The sequence below is a fragment of the Cupressus sempervirens genome, chromosome 3 (genome assembly GCF_028749045.1).
Source record: "Cupressus sempervirens isolate cs-2001-9-10 chromosome 3, ASM2874904v1, whole genome shotgun sequence".
In the NCBI taxonomy this organism is placed as follows: domain Eukaryota; kingdom Viridiplantae; phylum Streptophyta; class Pinopsida; order Cupressales; family Cupressaceae; genus Cupressus; species Cupressus sempervirens.
Genome location: NC_143120.1, coordinates 360,802,280 through 360,817,024, shown reverse-complemented (window position 1 = coordinate 360,817,024; position 14,745 = coordinate 360,802,280). Strand labels below are relative to the sequence as shown.

General features: G+C 37.2%; 1 protein-coding gene across 2 annotated transcripts in view; it reads right to left on the bottom strand.

The window, feature by feature from the left end:
* The window catches only part of LOC149566492 (Nucleotidylyl transferase superfamily protein), a 143,978-nt gene extending 129,952 nt beyond the window's left edge, over positions 1-14,026 (bottom strand). For both annotated transcript variants that reach the window (XM_089819810.1, XM_089819811.1), the window contains exon 1: positions 13,669-14,026. In XM_089819810.1, the coding sequence (XP_089675936.1) occupies positions 13,669-13,883 (215 nt within the window). In that variant the 5' untranslated portion in view covers positions 13,884-14,026. The remainder of the gene's footprint in view (positions 1-13,668) is intronic.
* Between the last annotated feature and the right edge of the window lie 719 nt (positions 14,027-14,745).

Here is a 14,745-nt window from a genome sequence, read left to right as displayed (position 1 = left end):
CTTAAGACGATTGATTTTCAGCCATTTGTTAGTATTTGTCAGGATGGAGTGGAATCTATCAAAGATAGAAATATCTTCTTTTTGTTGCCAATGAATGGGAAAAGGACAATGCTTGTCAAAGCCATCTTGATGATATTCTGGATCCAGAATGTCGCCATTATCCTTCATCTAAAAATTGGGTGAACTCTCAACCATGTTGAGGTCAATGATTTGTTGCAATGTGAGCCTGCAATAGTCCATCTTCATGATGTCCAGCTTTGTGCGCAAGTCAATCCATATGTCCTCTATGCGATGAACATGGTTGAATGCTCTCTTGATCTTTGAACGCATTCCACAGTAGTCAAAATCGAACCTAGCTTTGAATTTCTTCAATGTTATGAGCTGAAGTCCTACGTCCATAGTTTTGCCTTGTAGACTGAATTGAGCATAAATTGACCAAACACCAAGGGTTTGGTTGTGGTAATACCGCAACCTGGCCTGTGCTCAGTATTTTGATATAATTGCACTTCCATGAGTTGTCTGGCCAACTCCATCAGAATTATCTTATCAGTAGCATATCTTGGTAATGTGTATGGTTCTCCCTTGAAATAACCAACTATCTGTAACATACACTATTTCTGGGTCTTAATTAACAACTAACATACTCAAAGAAATACAGTTATTACTTCATTTTCATAGGAAAATAGTTAAAACAATTTCATTCATGTGAAAGAGATTGATGGTTAAAATCAGTTAAACAAAATTTCTTAACTAAGAACTTAAAACACCATCAATGAATTTACTATAAAAATTAAAATCCACATACCGTGGAATTTGAACCAAGAAATCATTGTAGGGATGCTTCTGCAACCACCCAGGTTAGTCCACAAATACCACTATAACAATATCAAATAACAACTACCATCCAATACCACTATATCAGAATCAAATGACGATTACCATTAAACACCACTATGTCAATTAGGGCATCACATACCATTGTATCAATTAGGGCATCGATTACCATTGGATCATTTAGGGCATCAGATACCACTGTATCAATTAGGGCTTCAAATACCACTGAATCAATTAGGGCTTCAAATATCTCTGTATCAATTAGGGCTTCAGATACAACTGTATCATTTAGGGCTCCAGATACCACTGAATCAATTAGGGTTTCAGATACCACTGTATCATTTAGGGCTCCAAATACACTGAATCAATTAGGGCTTCAGATACCACTATATCATTCCTTTCCTTCCAATTTCTTAACTATGGCAATAACTTTAGATTAGAAGATATGCTCATATTCAATATTCATATAAATGAAAGACTAATATAACAATCCATCAGATAAATCTATCTCTTGCAACTAAGTGTAAAATAACTGCAACGATGATATAACTCAATTAATCTTACCTTCTTGCATATACTTCATAAAAAAAAAAAAAAAAACCTATTTCCGACAAACAATTGAATGCATAGCTTATCTTTGTCTGACGCACATGCGACAACTTGTGGAGAGGTGAAACATTGTCAAGGGCTTAACCACCCAACCTCAGACCACAACTTATCCCCACACAAACTCTAACAAGAAAGGCCCTCCCTACCCGGAATAGACAGAGAACATATTGTCATCCACTAAGCATCCTAGTATCAAATCACACCACTCGACTTGACAGCAGGTGAATACAATAAACATGATCATGCATAAGCTATTAAATGATTCCTTTTAAAAATGTTAAACATTGTTATGTCATAACTTATTATGTTTCATTTTATTGCAGATTTCTTTCTCTCACCTCTTCACCCTTTTCCTTAGCTATACTGCCGAGTGAGTCCCAGGTGTTTGAATCTCAAAGCAACCCACTTTTTCTATTGATCCTTGACTAATAAAAGAATATTATATGTTTTCCATCTTATCACAAACTGTGACTTGAAAGAATATGTTCTTGAAAACTAGCGGAAATATTATTGACTCTTATTTCCAAATTGTATATTTAAATCGTGATTTTATTGCATCTTCAATAACTCTTTCTCAAGAGGTTCTATCCGATGATTATAACTACAGTTTAACTATTATGGAAATCGGTAACCAATAAGAAATGATAAGAAGCATACAGCTATGCTTGGATCATGATTGATTATATACTTCCAGCTATTCACAATCTGATTTGAGAGATTATATTCTTTAAAACTTGCAAAATTAAAAATCATCTAATTCCAAAGTCTATTGGAAAACTCTCCCATAAGAGATACTATTCAACTGGATAAAATTAAAGTAAGAAGAAAGTTCATTATAAATCACAGGGATTATTCAGCAAGTTAAATAACATGATTATAGACATAAAGAAAAGAGGTTCCCGTTCCTAGCCGGCTGCTATAGAATTGTTTTTTAAAAACTTTGGAAGGATAACTCATGACCTGATAAGAATTTGATATTGTTCTGATGAACTTGAAATCTGATCGGTTCTCTCCAATTGTTTTGAGACGTTACTTGTAGAGCATATAGCCTCTGATCTTTAGCCGGAATGCTTGCACAGCAAGGAGCAGTAACTTGAACTGCTTGATCAAGGCTTCAATGGACGGTATTGCAGGTATCGACAGTAAATAAGATGAGGAGAAGTCGGGTATGGAGCAATGAAGTTTGAAACGCAAAGCAGAAATAAGTCGAGAGAAAGGAATATGGTGCCCAACTCCTCTCACAACTTTCATATAAAGGAACATGCCATGACTTCTTGGCTTCCACCGGTTTAAAAGATTATATGCAAATTCAAATTGCCAAGTGTTTAAATCGATTTCAAAAAGAAAAGAATTAAAAGGATCGAAGAAGAGTTGGAAAGTTATAATTCCAACATTATAATAATTTTATATTTATATATGTACGTGTAAATATATTAATGGGGTGACATCACTTTATTAAATTATTACAATATAATGGTGCCATTTCATTTTTATAACTATATGTACGTATATAGATATATCTATTATAATAATAAGGTGAAAGGTCATATTAAATCCTTTGAGATACATTTTATAATTCAATTAAATTATTTTATGTTTTAAATTATTTATTTAATGGTTTTATCGATTGTATCCTAATGTTCAAGTCGCTAGGTCCTCAACCCATTTGTCCAGTGATGGTGATGCCCTGTGCCTAATTCTTTTCTGACAATGCTTCCCCCCTTCGACGTGCTCCCTACAAGGAAATTCTCCACAGTTAAATCATATTACCATAACAAGTTATTTAATCATAAATAATCATAACGGCTAACTACCTATTCAATTCTATGAATTCATGATAAATAATTATAACAACTATCTTACCATTTCGCAGAATTATAACAAATTTAACTGTCAACTAACTTCATGTGAACCTTAATGGCTATATTTTAAATTAGGTCAAAATTTGGGATGTAACACTCTCAAATAAGTGAAAGTTAGAAACTGCAAAAAGATGCAACCATACTGATTTACCCGATTCCAAGCTTCATCTAATACTCTTCTGATTACCAGCTCTTTATCAAATTGACACTTGAAATGTCCAAAAAATGCATCTTGGACTCTCCTATAATGATATTTTCTCTGTGTCAATGTGATTTGATCATGATAGTTCCGAATAGGAACTTGAAGCCTATCCCCTTTGGTGGAAAGTCCTAAGAAGGATCCCATGGATGCAGCAATGTAAACCAAGTATGAATTCATGTGAAATGGCGCTGACATCCACACATTAAGCAATTGTTCACATAATGTTGTACAGATAAGCTCTCCCTAGAAAATGAGTTCTTCGTTATCAAAGATCTAAAAGATGAACTTGTATATCCATGGTTCAAAGTCACTGGATTCCTTAAGGCCACATACTCTCCTAAGGAGAGTAATCAAATCTTTACATTCTAGCTTGATGTCAGATTTGTGTATTGTCTTGGGACATGTGCAAAAATTGCTCATTTTGACATCCAACCAGTATGCATTCATATACCTTTGATAATCCAACTTCTTCTCATTCCATAACTCTAGAGACGTCTCTTTTGACAGGTCTACGCACTTTGCACTCTAAGGAACTCTAAAAATCTGTTCAATAACCTCTAGATCTAGGCTAATGATAATCTTACCATCTGCATTCTTGATTGTTTTGGTCTTAGGACTGAAATGTCGAGCACATCCTAAGACAAATTCAGGTTCCAAGGCAGCCATAGGAAAAGTAGACACTAGATGAATCTTACTTCTCTTGATGCGTCTCATCTCTCTATTAAATGGAGCTTCGACCCTTTGTAAGAAATCAGCTATATCAACGTGTCCAATCTCTGTGTTGGGTACTTGATCCAAAGGGGATGAGACGAGAGATGTAGGTGCGGATGCATCAGCTAACTCCTTATCATAGTGGTACTTAATCTTTCCTTTGGACTTCGTAGATGCAGGCATATCTTATGATGCAACATAAAAATACCAAAGGGTGAATAAATCATAGGAGGGTATTGACTCCATGAGGATATTAGTCTTTGATTTGGCAAAGATGGATCTACGAAGAAAAGCCCAGATTTCTCCATTCCAAGTCATGAAATTTGTCTAGGAAGAGGCATTTTTGAGTGTCAAATCATATTCTTGCATTTGGTGTTCATGTTTCTTGCATTTACATGTAAACATGCATTTAACATGAAAGTCGAGTTTGCACAACTTTAAAAGACCAATTAAGCACATGCTTAATTGATTTTTGAAAAAATATCACTTAATTAGGTCAAAAATAACATTGACACTATAGTTTAATTTATCATGTCCAAATATTATTCAAATCATTTAGATGTTTTGAAATAAAACATAAAGTAGCTTTCAAAAATAAATCAAACTATATTAAGTGAAAAATTTTAAAAGCAACTCAACATGAAACTATAACATAAAGAGCTCTATAGTTACTTAAGTGATAAAGTAACTTAAATGATATGATAGATTTTAATGACGTCCACGAGACTAAAGTAGTCTATGGGACCCATGCAATCACCCTCCCGAGTCAGGAACGAAACTAGTCAGTTGCAAAGTTTTGGTTAACTTGTCTCTCCTTCTCTGAATTTTGATAATCAAATCCGCTGTTCTCTTCACTTGATCTTCCTTGAATAAATAGTTGAAGTCCTTGTTCTGCAGTATTTTTGTATAATCAGATCTGATGTCGTTGTAAGCCAGTTTTGACAAAGTGTTGCTCTGTCTCAACTATTCCCGTATTACAGAATAAACATGTTCTGTCTGCCCACTCTTCCTTTGGAACTTGCCATCTACCAGTTTCACATCGCAGCTGATGTGAACTAGTTCTAAGTTGTGCCATCAACATTTTTGCTTTCCAGTTAATAGGTGCCCTTATAAAGGCCTTTTCATCATGACTAGAAGTGGGATTAAATTCTTTAATGTAATAAGATTTTTCCCGCCCTATGTGTCTTGTCCACAGAATATTGCAAAATTTTTCATTGACAAACTTCTTTATTTCTTTAATGTTATCCAGGCAAGTTTGGATGTTAATATCCCATTTTTGCATCCATTTGTCATTTTGCTTCATCCATGTGCTTTTCCGCCTCACAAGTTTTTCCTCTATTACCAACTTGGGCCAACAATGTGTTTCCAAACCTTTGGTTTTCTTTAAATAGCTTAGCATCCGGATCAATGCGACGGCTTCTAATGGAAAGGAACCCACCTCCGCCAAAAGGATTTCATACGGAACTGTGGTCTTGACTTTAAGATTGCATGTGATGAAGTGTTTTTGAATTCTTTCTACTTGCCGCCATTTCTGTTCAGACATACTACTGCCTCACACTTCACATCCGTATAGAATAATCGAAGTGACCAGCAAACCAGACAGAGTTTTCATGGTCGTCCAATCCCATAATTCTGTGTTCTTGCACTTGTTTTGTAAAGAGTATAACACCTTCCAGCCCCCTTGGATCCTTTTCGATCTGCAAGTATCCCAATTGAGTTTGTTATGAAAATCGATGCCCAAGTATTTGTACTCTTCCACAATCTCAAGGGGGCTATTTTCAAACAAAAACTTGTCTTGTATGCCCCTATTCTTCTTTAGTGAGAATATCATAATTTTGGTTTTGCTAGTGTTAACTTGCATTCCTACTTCATGACAAAAAATTTCTAGTGCTTTCAAGTGCTCTTTCAAACCTTTAGCTGTTCTAGCAAGAATTATGAGATCATCTGCATATAAGAGCAATCTTATCACGAAGTGGGCCAGCTGCACCCCCTCACCATTGGTCTTGTTTATCCACTCTTCTAACTTGTCAATATAGAGCCCGAATAATGTTGGAGAAAGCGGACACCCTTGCTTAACCCCGATGTTGCTGTCAAAATCTTCTGATAGCCCTTCTGTCATTCTGATTTTAGCTTTGACCTGCTCATATAATCTGTAAACCGCTGACCTAAGTTCTTTAGGGACTTCCAGCTCTACCATTCTATCCCATAGTTTATTACGTGGCACTGTGTCGAATGCTAATTTAAAGTCCACAAAACAACAAACAGCCTCGTTCCCCGGAGTGTCCCAAACTTTCTCTATCAAATGTCTGAGAGTGATGCCGTGATCTATAGTAGAGTGTTTCAGTCTAAAGCCCGCTTGCCCTTTTGCACGTTTGCCTTCTGTTTCAGCCCAATTGCTGATTTTTTGTTCTACCAAGCTGCCAAATAACTTGCCAAATAGTGGATTGATCATGATGGTTCGGTAATTAGAAGGATTGCTTATATCTCCACTTTTGTGGAGTGGGATCACCACACTTGTTGTCCATTTTACAGGGAAACCTTCTCTATTGACACTGTTGAAAATCTTAGTGATGTGTGATGTAAGGATTTCAGCACCCCATTTTAAGTATTCCGCTTGTAGCCCATCTATATCTTGCACTTTACCAGTAGCTAACCTCCTTATGCCTTGAATAATATCCTTTTCGCTGAATAACTCCCCTGTAGTCTCTGTTTCCATGGTTCTACATTCTCCAGATCACATTCGTAGAGAGTCTTGGCATATTCCAGCCATTTGGTTCCTGTTATGTTATTCTCTATTTGAGTTTTTCTCTGCTGAAGCTCTTTCCAAAATTTAAAAGCATAGCATAAAGTCAATTTATGTTATATTTTTCAAAAAGTGAATGTCAACATTAAAATATAACATTGTATTTCAAATATGCAATTGCATCTGGAGAGTCCACCTTTTGGGCACCTAAATGGTCATATCTTTTGACTGCCAAGTCCGATTAAGCCCTAAAATATACCAAATCGAAAGGAAAACTGAAAACAAGGGATTGGATGAGACCAAAAGACTAAAAGCAACTAAAAACTCACTCAAAAATGCAAAAAAGGACATTGAAGGCTTCAAAAAACAAGCATAAGTTTAATAAAATAAAAAATGAAAAGGACTTGACGAAAGCCTTCAATAAAAGGATTCATTATACAATTTGAGTTCGATTGATTGATAATATTAGCCAATTAAATAAATAATGAACTATCTCAAAGAAATACAAAAGTAAGTTAAAAAAGCATCGTGTTGGTACCTACATTTTGTGGTGACAAAATGCAAGACAACAAATCTCTCACCCTACAATGTCTCCTGTCAATCTCTCTGGAAAGGATAGTATTCAACATTGTGGCCTAGAGTTTGGCAGAGGTATGCCCAATCATGATGGTCTTGTAGTTACCGGTGTCTGAAACCAACTCCAATTTATTAATCAGATAGATCACATGCCTCGACCAAGAGTGCGGGAAGCTTGTGCAAACAACTCTATTAAAGAGCACAAGGAGGTAGGACCCCAAAACCTCAATACCAAGCTTGAGGAGCTTTGCCTAGAATCCTTCCTCATCTGCCGCTCTACTACATCTCAAAGATCTGACAACCTCAAAAATGACGGAGGGGGTAAACAAGTAACAGCAGAGGGAAGGGGTGAATGGGGGGTTTGCTAGGAATGTCGTAGAGAGTAGGGGCATGGAAGGCAAGAGATTGGGGGGGGGGGGGGCGGCGGGGGGAAGGTGCCCCAGAACATCTTCAAACAATGAGTAAGTGTGTCACAAAGGGATCTATACTGTAAGGCAATGTACACATGCTTCATGTGGCACAGAAAGCGATAACATAAGTGCTGCAACTAGGAGTAGAAAGGAGAGTGGGCAACGAAGGTCGAATGCAGGGAGCAGTGCAAGTCCTTGCAATCATTGTCAAACCACTGGTTCATGCGGCAAGTTTTTCGACGCACCGTGCAGAAAGGGGAAGGAGAGGTGTGGTGGGGGATGGAAAGGAGAGCCAACTTCAAAATCGCCACAACCAAAATGTTGAACATGGAAGAAGCCTAGCCAATATCAGAGAAGCGATTTCGGGGGATAAGTCGTCTAAGATGGATGATAAAGAGGTCACGATCACTCTTAGGGAACGAGAAAGAGGTATGGGGGCTTAAAACTGCGGGCAAGGAGTGGAGAGTGGGGCAAGGGGTTGAGAGGAGAAGCGGATAGAGATGCTGAGGAGGGCATGATCGGCAAGAAGGAGGCAGGTGATGATAAAATGGTTGATGGAAGAGATGAAAGGAGCACAAGCGAGGGCATAATCCACAACACTCACACCAGCACAGTGGGGCCAACATGTGAAAAGCTCAAAACCAAGGTAGCAAGAGAGACCGTTTAGGATCACTAAGTCAAAGGACTCGTAGAACTGGAGGAGGTGGCAGCCATAACTCAAGAGCGGACCACAATAATCTTTGGAGAGGCATTGAAGGTTGAAACTGTCGAGATCAGTCTCAATAGTGCAAATCAAGTCCATACCGTAGTTATGAAGAGGAACCTAGAGAGTATGTGCATTAAAGTCACCGAGAATGATGATGTCACCCAAGACAGAGAACTTGGAGATGCACTCATGCAAGTCCAAAAAAGGGTTTTTGACTTCAAGACTGTGCATAGCGTACGAAGAGGAGGCCAATGGAAAGTAGCAAACAAACATGAAGATGTCTCTGAGATGGCAGCTAGTATAGCTAACACGGATCCACATGAATCTAGAAGATGTGTCAAAATGAACTACTGAGGTAACACTTAAAAGGCCACCTAAACCGTGCACACCTTGCCTAAGGCCCGAACCTCCTCCCTACAAACAGATAACCACTGGTAACCAACGAATCCAGGGAGAGGATAGGTAGGGCTCTCATGAGTCTTAGTAATGGCCAAAATGTCAACAAAGCCCACAACATCATGGAGGAGACCAAGCAAAGACCAAAGAGTACCATTGTCATTCCAGCAATTAACAAGAAGAGAACCGGTAGAGGGCTTAATCTTGCCCAATTGCTGGCGAGAATGTCATTTGGCTATGAAAGCTGGTCTCTAATTCCAACCACGAGGAGGTGAATCATGAATAAATGCCCTGAGATTATGGATAGCTGCCTATTTCCCCTTGCCCCTCACCTCTGCCACCAGATCTCTAGAATGTTTCAAATCCGATGCTTGAGATCTTGTGAGATCCTCATCAAAATAGATCTTAGTGGGAAGAGGGAATAACTTCCTCTTCGCCCTAAGAGAGCTCAACCTATCAAATACAGAGAGAAAATGAAGGAAGAAGGTGTCATTTAGGCCGAACCAACATCTGTCCAATGCAATATTTACAAGGCCAAGTTGATCACATAGGAAAGACTGTCCAATAGTAATACGATATGTTGTGGTGTGAGAAAGGTCTCGGACCCTCTGGTTGAGATCATGGGCCCGCCTCACTCGTTCCTCATTGAGTTTCCCCTAGACCAACTTTTAGACTCCCGAAAGAGGAGTGGGGCCGGTGTTGTTGCAAATGGAGGCCAAGGATTTAAAATGTTGTTCAATTTCAGGTAAAAGGGAATTCTGCTTGGCGACAAGCTTTGTTTGTTTATCTTTAGTAGTCTCCAACTCCCCAAGCTGTTCAATAACGGAATCAACCTAGGTCTTAATAAGAATTCCTGATTGATTGTTGATAGTCATCAATCATAAGCAAGATATTTTTGTAGCCTGTTTTGAGAACTCAATAAAAGATCAATATTTTTGAGGGATGGGTTTTTCACCCTCATGTGGTGGGTTTTCCCAGGATAGATTTTGTGTCCTCTGCTGTTGTGTTTTGTGTTTCAAATCTTTGCATTTATATATATTCTGGTTCAAGATTCAACAGTCTGGTGCAAAATAATCTTCCTTTCAACATAACGAGAAGGGGTACAAGACACCTACTCCACATAAGTGGGATGTTACTCCAGCAACTAGTGGCAAATGCAAAGAAAATTGTGGAAGAACAAAGAAGGCAGAGTCACATGTATTGATAAACCATATTATCATATGGGTGGACAGATGGGAATTGCACACTCTTCGACTTTCTAGCAACATCAAATGGTGAAAAAAACTATCAAGATATAGATTTCTATACATTATAAATTAAAGTCTCTTTTTCCCAAGTTTGAATTGTGTTTGACTGTGATTGATCTACCATTACATTCTAAAGGAGATGACGAGTTGTTGAGGGAAACCAAATATGTTGTGTGGCTATAATTTTCACTCAGGATCCTTCACTGGTTTTGTGTTCCCTTGGCATTATATTTAAGGCATAAGAGGTGTCAGTGAAAATAACTCAACAATATGTAGTTTCGAGAACTACAATTATTATTGCTTTGCAGAAATTAAGATGTTCATAACACGTTAAAGATTTCTGTACAAGTGCAGTCAGTGGGTGTAAATTTAACTTGGTATCTGCTATTCGCATCCTCCAAATGTATGTCGATATTAGAGCTCAGAATTTTGAAAGAGAGATCATTTTTGTCTGCCATTTTCCTTAGTGAGTTGTGGCTTTGGAGCTTGTTTCCCCTGTTGAATGTGCAGAATGCAGATTTGGCGTTTCATACTATGAAGTCTTAAATTGGGAGCTTTAGAACTGGGTATCTGTATAGCCTTGGATATTTGAGCAGATACATTTTGCTACAAACAAAAATGGTAGCTTTCAGAAATTTGGACCCTCCAAGACATCGTGCATGTTAAGCACTCATGGCTTGATTTGCATTAAACAGGGTTCACTCATGTTTATCAGTTTAGCCCACTGAGTTGGTACAGAGCTTGCTTTCACTGCTGGATGAGCAATATACAGGTTTGTTGCTTTATGTTCAGTTGCAAACTCTTGAACTGGGCTGTCGTACTGGATGGCTATATAGCCTTTGAAAGGAAGATACATTTGACTGGAATAATAGATGACACATAACGTTCATCGCTCAATTGGCACAATTTTCAAAACATTTAGCTAATGTTATTGCCAGATTTTATGCCAAATGTAAGTCTATATAGATATTTTTCCACATATCCTTCATTATAGTTCTCTAGGCTTTTGGTGGAATTAAAGCTGGGTCGTTAGTTAGGGAAGCATCGCATTCAGTTGTAACCTTTGGTATTTAAGATGATGTGAAAATGATCTCGACAACCTCTGTCATACTCCTCCCAGAATGTGACTGGACGGAAAGCCTGGAGAATAGTAAGGAGATCAATCAAAAAATAGTGGGAAACCTATTTTGTCAGGTAGTAGGTGTGAGTGCACTATTAGACTCTTCTGCAATAAAAGAAGTGAATAGAAAGTACATACCGCTTAACATAATACCACAATGTTATATCTTCTTCAGGAATACAACAGTTACTAACTGGGCATTCAGCAGTCATCTTGAAAAGCCTCTTGCCTGACCTATGAACTACTTTACAGACTTATTTTCTGTGGATTATAATCAATGCTGAACATGTTCTGATTTGTCTTGTTCTTTAGTCTTTGTAAATTTTTAAGAAAATTCAAATGACAAGTGTAAACCAGGACTTGTTATCGCTTTTCAGCTGTGCCACCCTGGAGCTTCAGAATTGAAGAAGGATCAGAAATTATGTGCCTTGTGAAAAATGGATTTGTGTGCATGTTTTAACTACAAATGTAACAATTACTAGTGCTTAACATTACAACTACAAGTAATGAGTAAAAGTAATAAAAAAAAGGACCATTGTTACACTACACTATAGCAATTATTGACCGCACTCATCTATTACATATTTTCCCCTATTGCACATGATTTTACCACTTTGAGTAGTGTTTAATTACATTCTTGTAGTTGGATTTATGAAACACGTTAAAATTTGTGAAAATTCAATTAACCTCGAGGCAGGTGTAAATAATCAACAAAATCAACCACAGAAATCAAAAAATTAAAGTAACAAAAATTACTTTATACTAAAAAATGACTGATGAGACTCTAAAAACACATTCACTTAATTTGCAATCATAAGCAAGAGAAAAAAGAGTTTTGGAGCTAAAATCACGTCATTGAAGCAAAAATTAACAAATAACTTAAACAATAAACATTGATTAAATCCTTATTAAGCAAAAATAATTGGATATGCTCACTAATTCTTGCTGATATGCCCTAGAAATTTCACTGATTTATATTTAGCTGGTTTAATTTCAGGGTCATTACTAATTCTGGATTTAAATAGTGATTATCTGTTCTCAAGGCAAGTTTGCTGGAAGTCGAGAGATTTATAGCCTAAGAGGATTACAGGACAATCTCTTTAGGCTTTAAAAATTATATAGCATGCCAGAATGTTGTTCTTGGCATGGTTCATTTATTGATAAGTAGGAGATAATTTCCACAACTAGTCAAATTTTTTATATTGCTATCAGGATTTAACTGTGTGATTTTTCAGTCAAACTCATTGACCCATGTTTCATGAGTAGTGATTCAACATGAATCCATCTCTCATGAGAATAAATGGAACACTTAGCACTCACTGGATCTAGGTGATACTCACAAGGGTGAAGCACCGGGACTTCCCGAGAGCACTCACTGGATCTAGGTGATGCTCACAAGGGTGAAGCACCGGGACTTCCCGAGAGGTCACCCATCCCAGTACTACTCCAGCCTGAGCGCACTTAACTATGGAGTCTCCTCCATGGTTAAACCCAAAGCTTGCAACCCCATTTGCAAAACCTTCAAAGTGTTGTGCCTTATGAACCATTCATTAGAAAGCCCCTTAAGCTCATCAATTGATAAGTAGGAGATAATTTCCACAGCTAGTCAAATTTTTGATATTGCTATCAGGATTTAACTGTGTGATTTTTCAGTCAAACTCATTGACCCATGTTTCATGAGTAGTGATTCAACATAAATCCATCTCTCATGATGAATAAATGGAACACTTAGCACTCATTGGATTTAGGTGATGCTCACAGGGGTGAAGCACCGGGACTTCCCGGGAGGTCACCCATCCCAGTACTACTCCAGCCTGAGCGCGCTTAACTATGGAGTTTCCTCCATTGTTAAATCCAAAGCTTGCAACCCCATTTGCAAAACCTTCACCAAAGTTTCCTCCATGGTTCATTTAATTTTTTGTATGGAGGGGGAAGTCATTATCAAACGTCATTGATCTCCTATAACAATAAAATCTACAGGCTTTGCAGAAGCAGGATTGTTCTTAGATAATCAACCAAGCGAGGCATTTTGAGATGGCCCAAAGCAATCAAAGGCAAAAAATTAGAATCCCAAATTATTAAAACATCACGACCATTGTATTGTTGACGAATTTTACTATTTAATATTGAGAAAAATAAATATTAGGGTATCATTAAACTGCCCTACATTACTATTTTTTGAATATTGATACAAAGTGTTTTACTAACTTATCGGTATTAATGCAAAGTGTTTGGAAGAAAGACAGAAATACCGGTGAGCGAAGAAAACACCACGGCGAAGGAAAACATGGGCAGGCTTGCCGGTTAGTTTTTCAACTCTCTGCACGATCGATTGATCGAGCTTCTGACAACCGAATTGAACAATGAGTTTATCATAGTCAATTCGGCCGCCTTCCTTAGAAGCTGCAACTTCCCATGGGGTCACAATCTGCTCCTGCTTGTCCCCTTCAATTTCCTCTTCTCCCATGTTTAGCTCCTGTTATGTTGCACAAGACTGCAGAATAGTCTGTAATTGTAGAGTTTCGATTATGGGAGGGCGGAATAGAACTCAGAATCTTCACTATCGTGGTTTAACTTTCTGAAACAAGAGAAAACAGAAATTTCTTCCTTGCATTATTTACAGTTTTAGTTAGAAGTTTATACTAGTCCAAAAAAAACTAGCGGTTGTGATGGCCTGTTGAATGAGAGCGCTTCCTTGATGGCTTATGGCCTATAGGAACTTAGTTTTCCTTGGAAATCGCCATATTTCCTAAACAACTATTTTTATCCTACATTCCTATAGGCATTTTGAAGGGCCGCCGAGCACTCTAAATGCACATTTAATAGTGTATCTATCTTAATTAGAATCCAAAATTAATATGAATACGAATTTGTTTTGATTAATTTTAATAGGTTCACATGTGTATTCAAATTATAAGATATATCAATAAATAAAAAATATTAGTAGATATGAAATAACAAGTAAACTTAAAATTGAATAATATCAATTGGGAGAATTTAATGTCTTTAAGCATCTTAATTTTATGCATATTAGTTTTTTAAAATTATAATTATAAATATATCAAATCTTTAAATGTAAATTTGTAGTATATTCTTATATATGAATTAAGAGTTGTGAAAGTGAAGAGAAATGGTCGAAGATCTAGCGAAAAAGACTAACGAAGCCTTTGTGGATGAGGATTTCAGAAAGGTCGTGGACCTTTATTCATAGGCAATACGCCTAGACTCTTCCAATGCCATATTTAATTAGAATCCAAAATTAATATGAATACGAATTTGTTTTGATTAATTTTAATAGGTTCACATGTGTATTCAAATTATAAGATATA